Raw genomic sequence first — 16973 nt, forward strand, 5'->3', positions numbered from 1 at the left:
CTCTGGTGTCGATGTCACCACACCGGCCGCAAGCAGCCGAGGGCCGTAGATGGATGGCCGCCAGGCGATGGTTAGTCGGTATTAAATTGTTAACGACACGATACCAGAGCGCCGAAACCTCCGTGGGAAGGGCTGAGTTGTTAATATTAGCCCAAACATGGCGCCAGATGACTGACGGTCGTCTGTCCTCCAATTTATGCGGTGTAGGCTGGCCGCGGAGTGCATGGTAAAGGCGGCGTGATGTGCGCGCCTCGTCCGTGGCCACTGTGAGGACATAACTGCGATGGAGGTAATAGTCTTTTACCGTCGTCAGCCGGAACGGAATATGCGTTAAACAGACCGGTGCACGTGCCGAGTGTGGACGATAACGGTCGAAGAGGACCGCTGTAGCCCCACCGGGGTCAGCGTCGCGCAGAGTGGCGACACGGTGAATCAGAAGGGCCGCACATTTCCGGGAAAAGTCAATGAGGCCGAGGCCGCCATCGACCTTCGGCAGCGTACACGTCCGCGCATCAACCTTGAACAGCGTATGCCTCCACAAAAGCCAATATACCGCTTGTGAGATGGCTCGGCCGATCTGTTTCGGTAGCGTAATGAGTTGGGCGACATACCACGCCCGTGAAAGGATATACGTATTTATCAGCTGGATTCGTTGATGGAGGTCGAGTCGTCGATCAGCGTGGCTCACGCAAAGGCCCCTGACGCGTGTGAGAAGCCGCCGCCACGTGAGTGTTAACATACGCTGTGGGCAGGCAGTCACCTCGAGACCCAAGATACGCTGTTCCCCTACAACTCGGTACCATGGGCGTTCGACGGTCAACGATCGTGGCCCAAGCGGAAGCAGTACTGTTTTGTTGGGATTTAACTGAGCACCGGAGGCCCTTTCATAAACGTCGAGAACTCGGCGAACGGAATCGATGTCCCTGGCATTAGCAACAAACACACCAACGTCATCTGCGTAGGCCGCGCAGCGGAAGGTGACGCCTGGGAGAGCGACACCGTCGACCAACCGGCCAATGTCACGCAGCATGGGGTCTAGCGCCAAGGCAAACAAATACATCGACAGGGGACACCCCTGTCGAACTGACCGTCTGATGGGAATGGGGCGCGACCGGCAACCGTTCACCATGATGGTGGAATTCGCCCCATCCAAGAAATGTCGGATGATGCGTATGAAACGCTCCCCAAAACCCATTCGCGACATAACAGCCAGCAGGTAAGGGTGCGAGACCCTGTCAAAGGCCCCGGCAAAGTCCAAGGAAAGAATGGCAGCCGGGGTGCGAGTGTCGGCGGTGAGTGAGACAATATCGCGGTACAGGGAAGCGGCGGTGAAGATGTTCCGACGCGAAACGCCACAGGATTGAGTGGGGCAGAGTACCTTAGCCATGGCCTGTTTGAGACGAGAGGCCACGCATCGTGCCACCAACTTATAGTCAGTATTAAGAACAGTGATAGGACGCAGGTCTTGAGCTCGACAGTGACCAGTCACCTTGGGAATAAGGGCAATACGTCCAGTTAAAAATTCAGCGGGTAAGTCGCATCCATCAAAAATCTCCTCGCACATTGTGCAAAAACGTTCGCCGAGCAGGTCCCAAAAGTGTTGATAGAATTCATAAGGGAGTCCGTCAGGACCAGGTGACTTGTGTCCCGGACAGGCACGGAGGACAGATGTGAGGTCAGCGAGTGTAAGGGACTCGGTTAAAGAGTCGCGGTCATGACGGTCCAAAGAGGTTGGGACCCCACTGACAAGTGTACGTTGGGCGGCGACGTCGACCTCAACATCCTGGAAGAGATGCGTGAAGTGGTCCGTCAGGTGTTGGAGGACTTCGCGGTAGTCTGTGATGTGCGTACCATCGTCAGTCTTAAGGCGCAGAATGGTGGCCTTCTTGGCACGAGTGCGTTCAGAGGCCAGGTGATAAAGGGATGGCCTCTCGCCTTCAATCAGGGACGCAGAACGGCACCTCACCACCAGACCCTCGGCCTTCTCTTGAGAGAAGCGAAGGATTTTCGCTTTAATTTTGTTGAGACGCATGCGTATCTGATCGTATCTGTCAGCAGGAAGAGTCAGGGCGTCAGTGAGACACTGCTGATAGAAGGCTAACGTGCTACGCTTCCAGTGGGCGACTTCCCGACTATATTGCTGGATAACACGTCGTAGCCGAGGCTTCGCACAGCGGAGCCACCAAACCACCGTGGTAGGGTACCGGGAAGTGTCCGCGATACAATCCCGCCATGTTGCCGTGACAAGAGTACGAAGTTCGGGCATTGGCAGATGACGGGTATTCATCTTCCAAGAGGTGCCACGAGGTATCGGGGCTGGACCCGCGATACGCAAGGAACACGAGTACGCACAGTGGTCGCTAAAGGCCACTGGTATAACTTGGACGGCACAAAGGGCGGGGGTCAAATCAGCCGAGACATAGACACGATCAATACGGCTGGCTCCAGTGGGATAGATGTGGGTAAATTGCGTGTAGGCGGGATGAAAGTGGCGCCACGTGTCAGTAAGGTCAGCCGCCTGAAGGAGTGAAGCGAGTGCTTCACACCGCATGGGCGTCGGGACCTGGTCAACATTGGCTACCACACAGTTGAAATCTCCGCCAAAGACGATAGGGTGACGAGCTGCTAAGAAAGAGGAGAGATCAGTCTGAAAAAGTGTTGTTCTGTCATGCCTGTGGTTAGCACCTGAAGGAGCGTAGACATTTAGAAAAAGGACATCTTGAAGGATACATGCAAGAACGCGACCGTTGGGTAGCGTGGTAACATTGGATGGAGTGAATTCAGATCGGTAGAGCAAAGCAGTACCCCGCCGGGCGTCGGGGTCGATGTTATACAGTGCCTCATAACCAACCAGGTCGGAGAGAAAGGGGGCACAAACCTCCTGTAGAAATACTACATCAAACGCACCAAGGCGGAGAAAGTCCTTCAGAGAGCGAAGTTTTACCGGGTTGGAGATGGAGTTAATATTGACCGTTAAAAGGGAGAGGGCTCCCGGCGGATGGTCAAAGGCAGGCATGGGAGAGCAACACAGAGGAAACAACGGCAGATAAGGTCACGGCCGTAGGGAAGCAGGTGTGGAAACATCCACACCGGAACCCTGCTGTAACACCCCAGATGTGAGAAACAAATACTAAGCAGCTCATGTGGGGAAGAGCCCACTCAATCACGCATTTCATCGCCCTCGTCGTCAGCCCAGCTCAGGCCACCCCCATCGGCAGGATAGTCTGAACCAGGCGGCGCAGACGGTTCGGACGCAGTAGGATGAGAAAGGGTACGGGTGCGTTGCAGCGGCTGGTCGCTACCCTGGTCATGTTTTCGTTTAGCAGGGAACGCTCCCCGATCTCGCGATGAGCTAATAAGAGCTTCTAATTGCCGAGCAGTTTGCCGCATACCGCCCGAGCGGTCAGCGGAAACAGAGCGGGAAACTGAGGAGGCCTGAGATTCGGCCTCACTGCTGCTTTCATGGGGACGTAAAACGTCCTCCTCCTCCACTGGCCGGTCGGGGTGCGCCTTCTTGCGCCTATGACGACGTCGTGGTGACTTAGCGTCATCTGCCGGGAGGGGTGGGGTAGGAAGAACCACCTCCATCTGTTCTACAGCAACAACATCACTCGCCACCGCAGGTACGTCAGACGCCGCTGGCGGTACCGCCACAACGGGCGTCGGGTCCGGTACAGGGTCGTCAGCCGATGCACTGGGTGCCGGTTGCACTGCCTCTGTCGGAGGCGACACGTCAGTCCTCTCAGCGGGACGGGGGGCAGCGCCCGCCACTACCTCGCTGAGGAGAGGTACAAGGTTCGTAGCATCAGGCCGTTCCCGCGGCAATTGCACAGGGCGCCGGCGCGGGCAATCCACGCGGAGATGCTCCGTGGATTGACAAAGGGAGCAAGTCTGCGGTTGCCCAATATAGGTGACCTGGGCTCTGGTACTCGCAATATTTAAATACGACGGTATGTGCTGGCGGAGGTCCATGCGGACACTACGAACGCCACTGTTGCCCTGGAAACGGTAGGCACTGCCCCACTTCTCATTCGTGATGCTGAGCACCGTGCCGTACCGCGATAAGACACGGCCGATTACTTCGTTGGGACACTCAGGGGGTACGTTGAACACCCGCACAGTCCGTATGCCAAACCCAGACGGCACGATTGTCACTGTACCGACAGTGCCATCGAAGTAGCGGAACGGATGTTCGCCCGCTAAAGCCAGGCCATACTTTTCGTATTTCTCCTGGTCTACAAATTTCACAAATAACGAAAACAAGACGAAATCCAGTTGGAAGGTGTCAACATCATGTTCCGGTACACGCAGATCTCCAAAAATCCATTCCTGTATTTCAAACGCGGTCGGCCGTCTTGCCGCCCTGTCGAACACACACTGTATACTGTTCGACCGGCTGGTCATGTCACGGCAAAAATTTCAACAACGGAGAAATTTAGAACAAACGAAACGATCCTCGATCGCTAAAAGCGAGAGGAGACCCACGACCCGCGACAGAACCCAACAGAACGCTCCGCTCGCGGGGTGCTTCTTAGCCAAAAGGCCGAGAAGCGATTCATCAGGGCACTTTCTAGCGCCTCCCTCTCGCGGATGATGAACTTCGCCGTGACATATACCCTTCCTTCCATCTGTAACCTGGCCTTGTTCCCCCCCCCCTTTTTTTCTCAACCCTCCTCCTCCTCCCAGAGAGAATTTTCCTCCTTCCCCCCCTGAGCCCGTACACCCCCTCCTCAGCTGTTTTCCTCTCCCGTCCCTTCCCTCCGCACCCTTCCTTCTGCGCGCCCCCTCCCCACTTCCTCCCCCTTTCTCTCCCCTCCTCCTCGCCTCCTTTCCCTTCTTCCCACTTCCCTTGTCTCCCCCCTCCCACGCAGATCCTCCACAGGTTTTTATTCGGTATCAGTGTGCTACGTTAGTGTTGTGTTTTGGTGCCGTTCTCCAGTGTCATCTAGTGATGTGGGTTTTAATTGTGTGCTCGACCTGTTTATTGTCCATGACAGTTCCTTGCTATGTCGTCTGTCATGTGGCTGTTTTACTCGTTCCACGTACTTTTATGCTCCAGCTGTACTTTGCCTGGTGCCTTTTAAAGGAGTGTGTGGTTTTTTTTGTGTAACACACTTTTTTTACATTTTTATCTCCGATTTACAGTCACCGCTTTGTGTGTCTTATTTGTTTCTGTTCCGCGTTTTTTGTTTCCATATTCCGCCATGTTATCTCCTTTATATTGTTTTTAAATGTCTTCCTGTCTATTTATGTCTCTTGGCTGAAGAGGAGCGCTCATGCTGCTGCCAGCCCGCCCCTGATGGGTCATGGAAATGACAATAAAGGGAAAAAAAATAGTAATGTTGTGAGAGGAAACCGGCCACCCACCTATCATACGATCATCTCCTCATCCATCCAGGAACCACAAAACATTACAAGAGGGCACAGCCATAATAAACGGTAGTGCTGGCGGTGTCCTTAGTAGACTTTTTGCGTCTTCCAAGGATTGTGTCAATAACCCAACATTTGTTTTATCTCTGTCACAACATGTGGACGTTGTGTCAAAATGTTCAAATGTGTGTCAAATCTTATGGGACTTAACTAAGCTTACACACTACTTAACCTAAATTATCCTAAGGACAAACACCCACCCATGCCCGAGGGAGGACTCGAACCTCCGCTGGGACCAGCCGCACAGTCCATAACTGTAGCGCCTGAGACCGCTCGGCTAATCCGGCGCGGCGTTGTATCATAATCGTCAACTGAAGGCAAGTGTCGTACGAAGGTTAATTGACACACTTGCCAGTTATCGAATGCTCTGTCACTGACCACAGTAGTAATTCGCAGAAACGTACTTCACAACACCTATTTGTCTTCCTGAATGTGGTGATTAATTTATTTCAAAACGATCTTACTTGAAACGATAGAACTTGAGTTTCTCGATAGCATTCACTCCATACAGGGGACAGATGTTTTGTTGTTTTGTTGTTGTGGTCTTTAGTCCAGAGACTGGTTTGATGCAGCTCCCCATGCTACTCTATACTGTGCAAGCTTCTTCATCTCCCCGTTCCTACTGCAACCTACATCCTTCTGAATATGCTTAGTGTCTTCATCTCTTGGTCTCCCTCCACGATTTTTACCCTCCACGCTGTCCTCCAATACTAAATGGTTGTCCCTTGATACCTCAGAACATGTCCTATCAACCGATCCCTTCTTGTAGTTGTGCCACAAATTTCTCTTCTCCGCAATCCTATTCAGTACCTCCTCATTAGTTGTGTGATCTACTCATCTAATCTTAAGCATTCTTCTGTTGCACCACATTTCCAAAGCTTCTATTCTCTTCTTGTCCAAACTATTTATAGTCCTTGTTCCACTTCCATACATGGCTAAACTCCATACAAATACTTTCAGAAATGACTTCCTGACACTTAAATCTATACTCGATGTTAAGAAATTTCTCTTCTTCACAAACGCTTTCCTTGCCATTGCCAGTCTACATTTTATATATAAAAAAACTAAAAACCCGCCTCGATTGCGAAAAAAGCACCTAGTGTTAAGTGTTAGCCCAGGTTTCGGCGTACATAACTACACCTTCTTCAGAACAACAATAAAACCCACAAGTGCCTAAGAAGACCTTTGTCAATGATTAAACGAACAGCATAGCTATACATTTATAAACGAAAAAGAAAAGCAAAACACAAACAGTACATATGTACGAAGTGTGTAGTTATCTACGCCGAAACCTGGGTTAACACTTAACAGTAGGTGCTTTTTACGCAATAGAGGCGGGTTTTTAGTTTTTTAATACATAAGTTTTCCTTTTCTTTTTCGTTTATAAGTGTATAGATATGCTGTTCTTTCAATCATTGACAAAGGTCTTCTTAAGCACTTGTTAGTTTTATTGTTGTTCTGAAGAAGGTGTAGTTATGTACGCCGAAACCTGGGTTAACACTTAACACTAGGTGCTTTTTTCGCAATCGAGGCGGGTTTTTAGTTTTTTAATATATTAACCAACGATTGCTGACGCGCTGCGATGTTGAAGGTTCTTACATTTTATATCCTCTCCGCTTCGACCATCATCAGTTATTTTGCTCCCCAAATAGCAAAACTGATTTACTACTTTAAGTGTCTCATTACCTAATCTAATTTCCTCCGCATCACCCGACTTAATTCGACTACATTCCATTATCCTCGTTTTGCTTTTGTTGATGTTCATCTTATATCCTCCTTTCAAGACACTGTCCACTCCGTTCAACTGCTCTTCCAGGTCCTTTGCTGAATCTGACAGAATTATAATGTCATCGGCGAACCTCAAAGATTTTATTTCTTCTCCATGGATTTCAATTCCTAGGCTACAACTCTGCCCAACTCCCTTCCCAACCACTGCTTCCCTTTCATGCCCCTCGACTCCTATAACTGCCATCTGGTTTCTGTACAAATTGTAAATAGCCTTTCGCTCCCTGTATTTTACCTCTGCCACCGTCAAGTATTTGAAAGAGTATATCAGAGTCAACATTGTCAAAAGTTTTCTCTAAGCCTACAAATGCTACAAGCATAGGTTTACCTTTCCTTACTCTATCTTCAAATGGCTCTGAGCGCTATGGGACTCAACTGCTGTGGTCATCAGTCCCCTAGAACTTAGAACTACTTAAAGCTAACTAACCTAAGGACATCACAGACACCCATGCCCGAGGCAGGATTCGAACCTGCGACCGTAGCAACAGCGCGGCTCCGGACTGGAGCGCCTAGAACCGCACGGCCACAGCGGCCGGCTACTCTATCTTCGAAGATACATCATAGAGGCAGTATTGCCTCACGTGTTCCGACATTTCTACGGAATCCAAACTGATCTTTCCCGAGGTCGGTTTCTACCGGTTTTTCCATTCGATATGTTTTGTATTGCCCTCTTATTAAACTAAAACAAAACATACTGTCACGAATTTTAGACTTCACTCCGCTTTAGGCTCCGTTTTTGAATGCATAAACGACGCTTCTGATAGCGCCATAAATTAGAAATATTCCAGCTGTCATAGCACGAGTAACGCTACAAACTTGAAAAAAATAAGACCACAGTTAAATATGCTTGTAGCCACATGCCATACAAAATAGCAACAAAACATGCTGAACCATAGTATTATATCATACGCAACGTTACACAATGCTATAGTTGCCAATTCGAGACCATAAGGTTCGCTGGAGATCACAGGCTGAATGCCCGATGTGTCGCGACCATCTGGGCTGACGCCGGTCTGTATCAAACGGCCGCTGACCGGTGGCGCTGAAATTGGTCTTACCGTGACAGGTACCCACCGAGCCCTCTCACAAACATGTTTCTGCAAGAATTTTCCGTTACTGGCTGGTTAGAAAAAGAACGAAACTGTCTCTGACGTTCTGTCAGACAGATGGCATACGGTTTAAAACAGAAAGGAAAAGGATGGGTCTGATATCACGGCTTTGCTTTCGCACTGCAAGACATTTGTTACTAGACTACGAACAGGACATTCACAACAACAGCTCAAGTGGAAGTCAACATTTCTTGTACTTTTTTTTTTTTTTTTTTTTTTTCATCAATCTACTGACTGGTTTGATGCGGCCCGCCACGAATTCCTTTCCTGTGCTAACCTCTTCATCTCAGAGTAGCACTTGCAACCTACGTCCTCAATTATTTGCTTGACGTATTCCAATCTCTGTCTTCCTCTACAGTTTTTGCCCTCTACAGCTCCCTCTAGTACCATGGAAGTCATTCCCTCATGTCTTAGCAGATGTCCTATCATCCTGTCCCTTCTCCTTATCAGTGTTTTCCACATATTCCTTTCCTCTCCGATTCCGCGTAGAACCTCCTCATTCCTTACCTTATCAGTCCACCTAATTTTCAACATTCGTCTATAGCACCACATCTCAAATGCTTCGATTCTCTTCTGTTCCGGTTTTCCCACAGTCCATCTTTCACTACCATACAATGCTGTACTCCAGACGTACATCCTCAGACCCCATTATAACAAAAACATGACGCTAACATATGTTAAATTCGGTGGCTGGTTGGACTGAGGTTAGCTTGTAGTGACTAAGATTTGGGTTCGATTCCCACTGGGGGTACCAGTATTTAACATCCATAAACGTACCGTCTTCACCTTTAATGACGCCAAGTAAGGAACGCAGAACTGTGCCATATTTCCAAATCAACTTTAAACCTGTCCATTCGGTACTGACTGGAACAGAGTGAGGTTAGTTTTGGCTGTCAGAGGCAAAAGTTGCTGTTTCCAGAAACTCTGTCTCTTGTACGATTTCTTACAGTAGTAATGCTATTTTAGTTCACGAACTAATCGTCATGTAAGGTCATCTTCATTTCTTATTTTAAGTGGCCTTGAGGCTTTGAAAATATTGGCAGGGGGCTGGAATTCGATCTCCAATTCCAATTTTTCTTTAGATTTGAACCTTTCGAGATGATACTGTCCCATCATTTTGTTACTTCCTCACTATGTCAAACCCCTCCAGTTCTCTACGAACGGCGCGATCTTAGCTACTGGTGAAAGGGAATTTGGCAGTTGACATATCTTCGTGATGGGTCAATAACAACGCGATGCGCGGGGTTGGAGCCCCATGCAGCACAGAACTATTCGTTGCACTACCTCGAGCCCAACATGTGCACATCTCACTAGTTATGAAGAAACAATAACTATTTCATGTATATTCGTAGCTATAAAACAATAGCGAAAGGTACCGGGTTCGTATCCCTGCGAGGCAAAAATCATTTGTATCGTCATTTGAAGTTCCACATCACGGTATTGGTGGACATCTGATTGCGTTTATTTAGCAGTTCATAGAGATACTGGATTCTACTCCCTGTCCATCACCAAAACTTTACTTCATGGCGTTTCACACTTGTACGTTGCCCTTTATTACATACCTTTTTCAGTAACTTCTCAGGGGCAATATGAGCTTCATGGGGTTCCCAGTGCAGTGCTACACGTATCGTCATTCATCTCCAGGTTTGGACATTTGGTCTTGTCCTGATACAGGTGAAAACTTCGATATACACTCCTGGAAATGGAAAAAAGAACACATTGACACCGGTGTATCAGACCCACCATACTTGCTCCGGACACTGCGAGAGGGCTGTACAAGCAATGATCACACGCACGGCACAGCGGACACACCAGGAACCGCGGTGTTGGCCGTCGAATGGCGCTAGCTGCGCAGCATTTGTGCACCGCCGCCGTCAGTGTCAGCCAGTTTGCCGTGGCATACGGAGCTCCATCGCAGTCTTTAACACTGGTAGCATGCCGCGACAGCGTGGACGTGAACTGTATGTGCAGTTGACGGACTTTGAGCGAGGGCGTATAGTGGGCATGCGGGAGGCCAGGTGGACGTACCGCCGAATTGCTCAACACGTGGGGCGTGAGGTCTCCACAGTACATCGATGTTGTCGCCAGTGGTCGGCGGAAGGTGCACGTGCCCGTCGACCTGGGACCGGACCGCAGCGACGCACGGATGCACGCCAAGACCGTAGGATCCTACGCAGTGCCGTAGGGGACCGCACCGCCACTTCCCAGCAAATTAGGGACACTGTTGCTCCTGGGGTATCGGCGAGGACCATTCGCAACCGTCTCCATGAAGCTGGGCTACGGTCCCGCACACCGTTAGGCCGTCTTCCGCTCACGCCCCAACATCGTGCAACCCGCCTCCAGTGGTGTAGCGACAGGCGTGAATGGAGGGACGAATGGAGACGTGTCGTCTTCAGCGATGAGAGTCGCTTCTGCCTTGGTGCCAATGATGGTCGTATGCGTGTTTGGCGCCGTGCAGGTGAGCGCCACAATCAGGACTGCATTCGACCGAGGCACACAGGGCCAACACCCGGCATCATGGTGTGGGGAGCGATCTCCTACACTGGCCGTACACCACTGGTGATCGTCGAGGGGACACTGAATAGTGCACGGTACATCCAAACCGTCATCGAACCCATCGTTCTACCATTCCTAGACCGGCGAGGGAACTTGCTGTTCCAACAGGACAATGCACGTCCGCATGTATCCCGTGCCACCCAACGTGCTCTAGAAGGTGTAAGTCAACTACCCTGGCCAGCAAGATCTCCGGATCTGTCCCCCATTGAGCATGTTTGGGACTGGATGAAGCGTCGTCTCACGCGGTCTGCACGTCCAGCACGAACGCTGGTCCAACTGAGGCGCCAGGTGGAAATGGCATGGCAAGCCGTTCCACAGGACTACATCCAGCATCTCTACGATCGTCTCCATGGGAGAATAGCAGCCTGCATTGCTGCGAAAGGTGGATATACACTGTACTAGTGCCGACATTGTGCATGCTCTGTTGCCTGTGTCTATGTGCCTGTGGTTCTGTCAGTGTGATCATGTGATGTGTCTGACCCCAGGAATGTGTCAATAAAGTTTCACCTTCCTGGGACAATGAATTCACGGTGTTCTTATTTCAATTTCCAGGAGTGTATTACGTCAATTTATGCCTAGTTGTGTCTCGATCAGACATGCAAACTTTTTTTGTTAACAGTGGGTTCAAATTTGTATCTTGAACAACAACTCGTCATCTCAGTTAATGGGTGTGATATGACTTCCGCAGTGTCAGTTATTGTAATGACGTTTAATTTAAAAGTGTTGGGGGAACTGTCTCATCTCTAATAAAGTGTTTTCTAATATTTGTTGTATGATGGTATTAGTTTGCATCTAGACTGATTCCCATGATGCGCAGTGTTCTCTAGTAATCTCTCGTGTCAACCATTGTGTATAGTGAAACGACTGTACCCCACAGGTTTTTTAGCGTTTAGAGGGCCTGCGAGAAGCTATCTTATGTTGGTTGAATTCAGAAATGGCCCACTAATTTTTGCTCTCAAGTGTACCTCAAATATGCATCTGTGTATCAGCAAATTCTCGAAATAAAAAGTCTTCGTTACTGACGATACCACTATTGTCAGCTATGTTTTTCTGTACGTTAAAGGCTCATAATAACTCAGCCACACACATAAAACGTGGTTCTCATCGACTAGATAATTAGTTAGACACTACCGGGTAATGGATGTATGTGAATACCGGCAAACGCTTAACATTCGTTTTGTTCTGAGCGTCGCTATTACTCACGTAACGAGCTTTCTGATTGGCTTTTTGAAATGACTGCCTGTTGCCCGTGCATTCACGAGTACGGAGCGCTGCCTAGCGGAGATAATTGCAGACAAAGCGTCCAGTCTGGCCTCAAAATTCCCATTTGATTTCTCGCTGTATGCGTGCGGTAAATGTATTCCAGTTTGCTTATCTTTTTCATTGGGGTTCGGCGTCAATTTCAGTTCTTCAGTTACTCGTTACGGTATGAATAAGCTTTACGGAAATAGCCCTGATAAAAAAGACATTAAAAGCAGGAGTAATATTTTCGGCGATGAATGTCTGAATACCGAATAATTCTCTTCTTTGTACTTGCAGTTGGCTAAAAGTATCGAATGACTGCGCTTAATTACAAGAATAAATGTAATTTTCATACGCTGAACGCACTCCCACTTCTGAATCAATACAGCCTCGAGTATCGGTTTTCGATGAGGACCCTCAGTCGTGGAAGCTTCTTTCTACATTCGACTACTCTACCAACTCTAAATTTGTCTTCCTACTTTCCTTGTTCTATTCCCGAGGGCTGCGCGCTGTCTTGACGGTTTCAATTATTTAAGTACTTTATTCAAGATATTTTTATATTTTTTATTTCATCTTATCACCACCTGTAAATTGTTTCACGCACTTAAACTGTACAGCTGTTAAAACATCTTACCTAATCACACACTCTAAGCCAAACAGAAGGACACAGCATGAGGGAATTGTCCGAATGGAACGGAAATCGGTAGATGTGATGGACAACCCTTGGTTGTCACTCGTGGCAGCCTTACATCACGGTGGTATGCCCACGATATCCTACGCCCTTTTTTTCCCTTCATGACAAGTCGTCCTGGACTTATTTTTCAGCAAGATAATGCCTGCCCGTTCACGGTGAGAGTTCCTAATGCTTAGCCTCGAGTTTTCCAAATCCTGTCAGCAAGGTCTATTCCCAATTAACAACGTTTGGAGTGTAATGAACAGCACGCCGATGTAGCACGCCACTTGGGTATAATTTGGTACGATATCGCTCATATCCCCCAGGAGAATATCGAACAACCCTACTTAATCAGTTCCAAGCTGAACAGCTGCTTGTGTAAGTACCAGAGGTTGACCACCGCGCGAGGCTGCTACGGTCGCAGGTTAGAGTCCTGCCTCGGGCATGGATGTGTGTGATGTCCTTAGGTTAGTTAGGTTTAAGTAGTTCTAAGTTCTAGGGGACTGATGACCACAGCAGTTAAGTCCCATAGTGCTCAGAGCCATTTGAACCATTTTTGACCACCGCGCTATTGACTTGTTCAATTTGTAAACCTCTTTCTGTTGAATAAATCATCCAATTTTTCCAAATTTGTAAGCATTTGATTGTGTATACGTGTACATCATATCTACCGATTCCTTCGTGGTGCGTTGGCTTCGAACTGAGAGCCAATGTCCAGCAAAGACGTGCCTCGAGATCTCCCCAGACAGTGGTGGGATACCAACCTGACTATCCATCGCCATATGGCTGATAATCCGGAGTGCTGGTCTGGAGTGCCATTTATTTTAATGGCAGGAGATCTTTGGTTTTTCGCGACACCCTTGTAGCACATCAGTGGGTCGACGATATTCTACAGCCAGTTTTTTTGCACATCATGGCAAGCCATCCTGGGCTTATTTTTCAGCAGGATAACACCCTCCCGCACCTGGCGAGAGTTTCTGTTGGTTGTCTTCAAACTTTCCAAATCCTGCACAGACCAGCAAAGTCACCTGATCTCTCCCCAACAGACAGTGTTTGGAGCCCTCCACCTGTCTCGAGATTTTGACGATCTAACAAGCCCTTTGGACAGAATTTGGCACGATATCCGTCTTATGCATCCCATTGAGGTATAACAACAACACCTGTTGGCAGCTGAGGGTTTCGATTAATTATGGTTCAAATGGCACTAAGCACTATGGGTCTTAACATCGGAGGCCATCAGTCCCCTAGAACTAAGAACTAATTAAACATAACTAACCTAAGGACATCACACACATCCATGCCCGAGGCAGAATTCGAACCTGCGACCGTAGCGGTCGCGCGTTTCCAGATTGAAGCTCCTAGAACCGCTCGGCTATTCAGGCCGGCTGCATGTTAAGCGCACAATGCACAATGCACTCTACTGATCAAGCGAGCGGAGCAGCCCAGTAAGCGTGTTAGCCTGACAAAGGACCGCGACACTGTTCTCGTGTGCTCGGATGTTGCAGCGACGGCAGCGAGGGACGAGAGCAGACGTGCCATCTCCCCACACGAGGCGCCAAGTTGGAAGGGAAAATTTTCTCCGTGGTCGGCAACTTCTTCTCCACCTCGCCCCTGGTGAACCAGCTGCGCGACCTCATGGTGAGTACTCGCTACCGCACCTGCAACATCACCAGTGCTGTCCGCTGCAGCCGACGGCGTCAGCCTATCTGCACCCTTGGCTGCAAGTGCACGCTTAGAAATCAGCTGGTGCATCGCACGGAACACAACGTGCTCCACGTCATAATTTGAGACCACAGCGCTCTACAGCGGTAGTGTTCGGCATTACATGACTCACAGATCACACAGTGTGTAAAACTGTTATGTTAGATCTATTAAAAAGCACATTTCCTCCGCCGTCCATAGCCTAGACATGTTGTTCTGTATGTACTAAACATAAACAAAAATTTTAGTATCCTAAGGCAAAAAGAAAAATTTCATGTCTGGTTAGTAAGATATAAGCTTATTAAGGCTCAATTACAAATTATACTATTATATTTATTACGGTCTTCCACACAAGATAAAAATTATTTCATCATTCGAAGTCTGAGTAAAGTCCTAAGATCATTCTTACTGGATCACTGTTTTTATTCTGTAACAGAACTTTCAGAACATGTGAGTACAAGACTTTAAACAAGAAAATGGAAAACATCTTACTCTAAGTTGTGCAAGGTTTCTTGTAGATAAAGTCAAAAAATCATTTATTTATTGCAATGCTATTGATAAATTTCCTGTACTTAACGTAATGCGCGAGCGTGGGAGCGCGGGTTAGAGCTGTGCCGTTGTCCACCTTTGCGCGCTCGCTCGTGTGTGTGTGTGTGTGTGTGTGTGTGTGTGTGTGTGTGTGTGTGTGTGTGTGTTTCATTATATGCTCACGAAATTGAACAAACTCACTCTTGAGAGAGAACGCTCTTATACATACATAACACCTAATATCATAGGTAATACTACTATTACATTATTAAGAAAGCCCCACAATCTCTTAGAAAACGTGGAGGTGAACAAACAAAATAGAGATTCCAGGATGAGAAGGAACTAACTTTGACAGTGTAACTCCCCACACCCGGGCGGGAGTAAAAGAAAGGGTTACAGGAGAATATTGTCTTAGTACTAGGAATGAGAGAGAAGAAAGATTTAGTTCTCCAATAAATTTCAGTTCGTAATAGCGAGCACTCTGTTCAAAAATCACAAGAGACATCTAGAGACAGAGCAAGAATTCAATTAGATTACATCATGGTCAGGCAGAGGTTCCGAAATGTAAGGTGTGACCAGAAGAGATATAGACTCAGATCAGAATTTAGTATCGATGAACAGTAGACTGACGGAAGTACTAGGAATGAAGACGTACGCTTGAAGGTCTCAAAGGTTATAGGTACTGTGATAAGGAATAGCTCAGTAGGTACATCAGTTGAAGAGCAATGTGCATCTCTAAAAAGGACGAACACAGATTTTTGAAATAAAACTGTCGGTAAAAGGAAGGTAATCGCAAAAAACCATGGGTAGCAGAAGAAATACTTCAGTTGATTGATGAAAGAAGGAAGTACAAAGATTTTCAGGAAATTCAGGAATACAGATACACAAGTCACTTAGGAATGAAATAAACAGGAAGTGAAGGGAAGCTAAGGCGAAAAGGCTGCGTGGAAAACGTGAAAAAATCGAAAACGAAATGATTGTCGGGAGTACTGATTCAGCGTTTAGGCAAGTGAAAACAGCCTCCGCTGAAACTAAAAGCAAGGGTGGTAACATTAAGAGTGCAACGGGAATCCCACAGTTAAATGCAGAGGAGAGGGCGAATAGGTAGGAAGAATACATTGAAGGTCTCTATGAGAAAGAAGACTTGCCAGATGACACGATCGAAGATGAAACATGAGTCGGTGTAGAAGACACAGTGGATCCAGTATTAAAATCAGAAAATGAAAGAGCCTGAAAGACTTAAAATCAAATGAGACAGTGGGGATGGATAACATTCCATCAGAATTTCTAAAACAATTGGGGGAAGTAGCAACAAAACAAATACTTATGTTGGTGGGTAGAAACTATGAGTCTCGCGACATAATATCTGACTTTCGGGAAAACATTATCCGCACATTTCCGAAGACTCCAACAGCCGACAAGTGCGAGAATTATCGCACAATCATTTGAACAGCTCATGCATCCAAGTTGCTGACAATAATAATATACAGAAGAATGTAAAACAGAATTGAGGATGTGTCAGATGACGATCAGATTGGCCTTAGGAAGGGTAAAGGCGCTAGAGAGGCAATTCTGACGTTGCAGCTGATAATGGAAGCAAGACTAAAGAAACATCAAGACTCGTTCATAAGATCTGTCGACCTATAAAAAGCGTTCGACAGTGTAAAGTCGTGCAAGATGTTCGAAGTTCTGAGAAAAATAGGAGTAAGCTATGGGGAAATACGGGTGGAAGGGCAATTACGAAGTGCTAGGATTGAAAAGGGTTTAAGACAGGGATGTAGTCTTTCGCTCCTGCCGCTCAGTCTACACATCGAAGAAGCAATGACAGAAATAAAAGAAAGGTTCGTGTTGGATGCAAATTCAAGGTGAAAGTATATCAATGATAATATTCGTTGATGACATTACTATCCCCAGTGAAAGTGTAGAAGAATAACAGAATCTGCTGAATG

General features: G+C 47.6%; 1 protein-coding gene across 1 annotated transcript in view; it reads left to right on the top strand.

Moving 5' to 3' along the window:
• LOC126101392 (calcium-binding protein 4-like) overlaps positions 1–16973 on the top strand; it is a 544715-nt gene that overhangs the window by 127716 nt on the left and 400026 nt on the right. Inside the window, exon 3 of the mRNA XM_049912057.1 lies at positions 14301–14433. Within this exon, the coding sequence (XP_049768014.1) occupies positions 14301–14433 (133 nt within the window). The remainder of the gene's footprint in view (positions 1–14300; positions 14434–16973) is intronic.

This window comes from Schistocerca cancellata, chromosome 9 (genome assembly GCF_023864275.1).
Source record: "Schistocerca cancellata isolate TAMUIC-IGC-003103 chromosome 9, iqSchCanc2.1, whole genome shotgun sequence".
Lineage (NCBI taxonomy): Eukaryota > Metazoa > Arthropoda > Insecta > Orthoptera > Acrididae > Schistocerca > Schistocerca cancellata.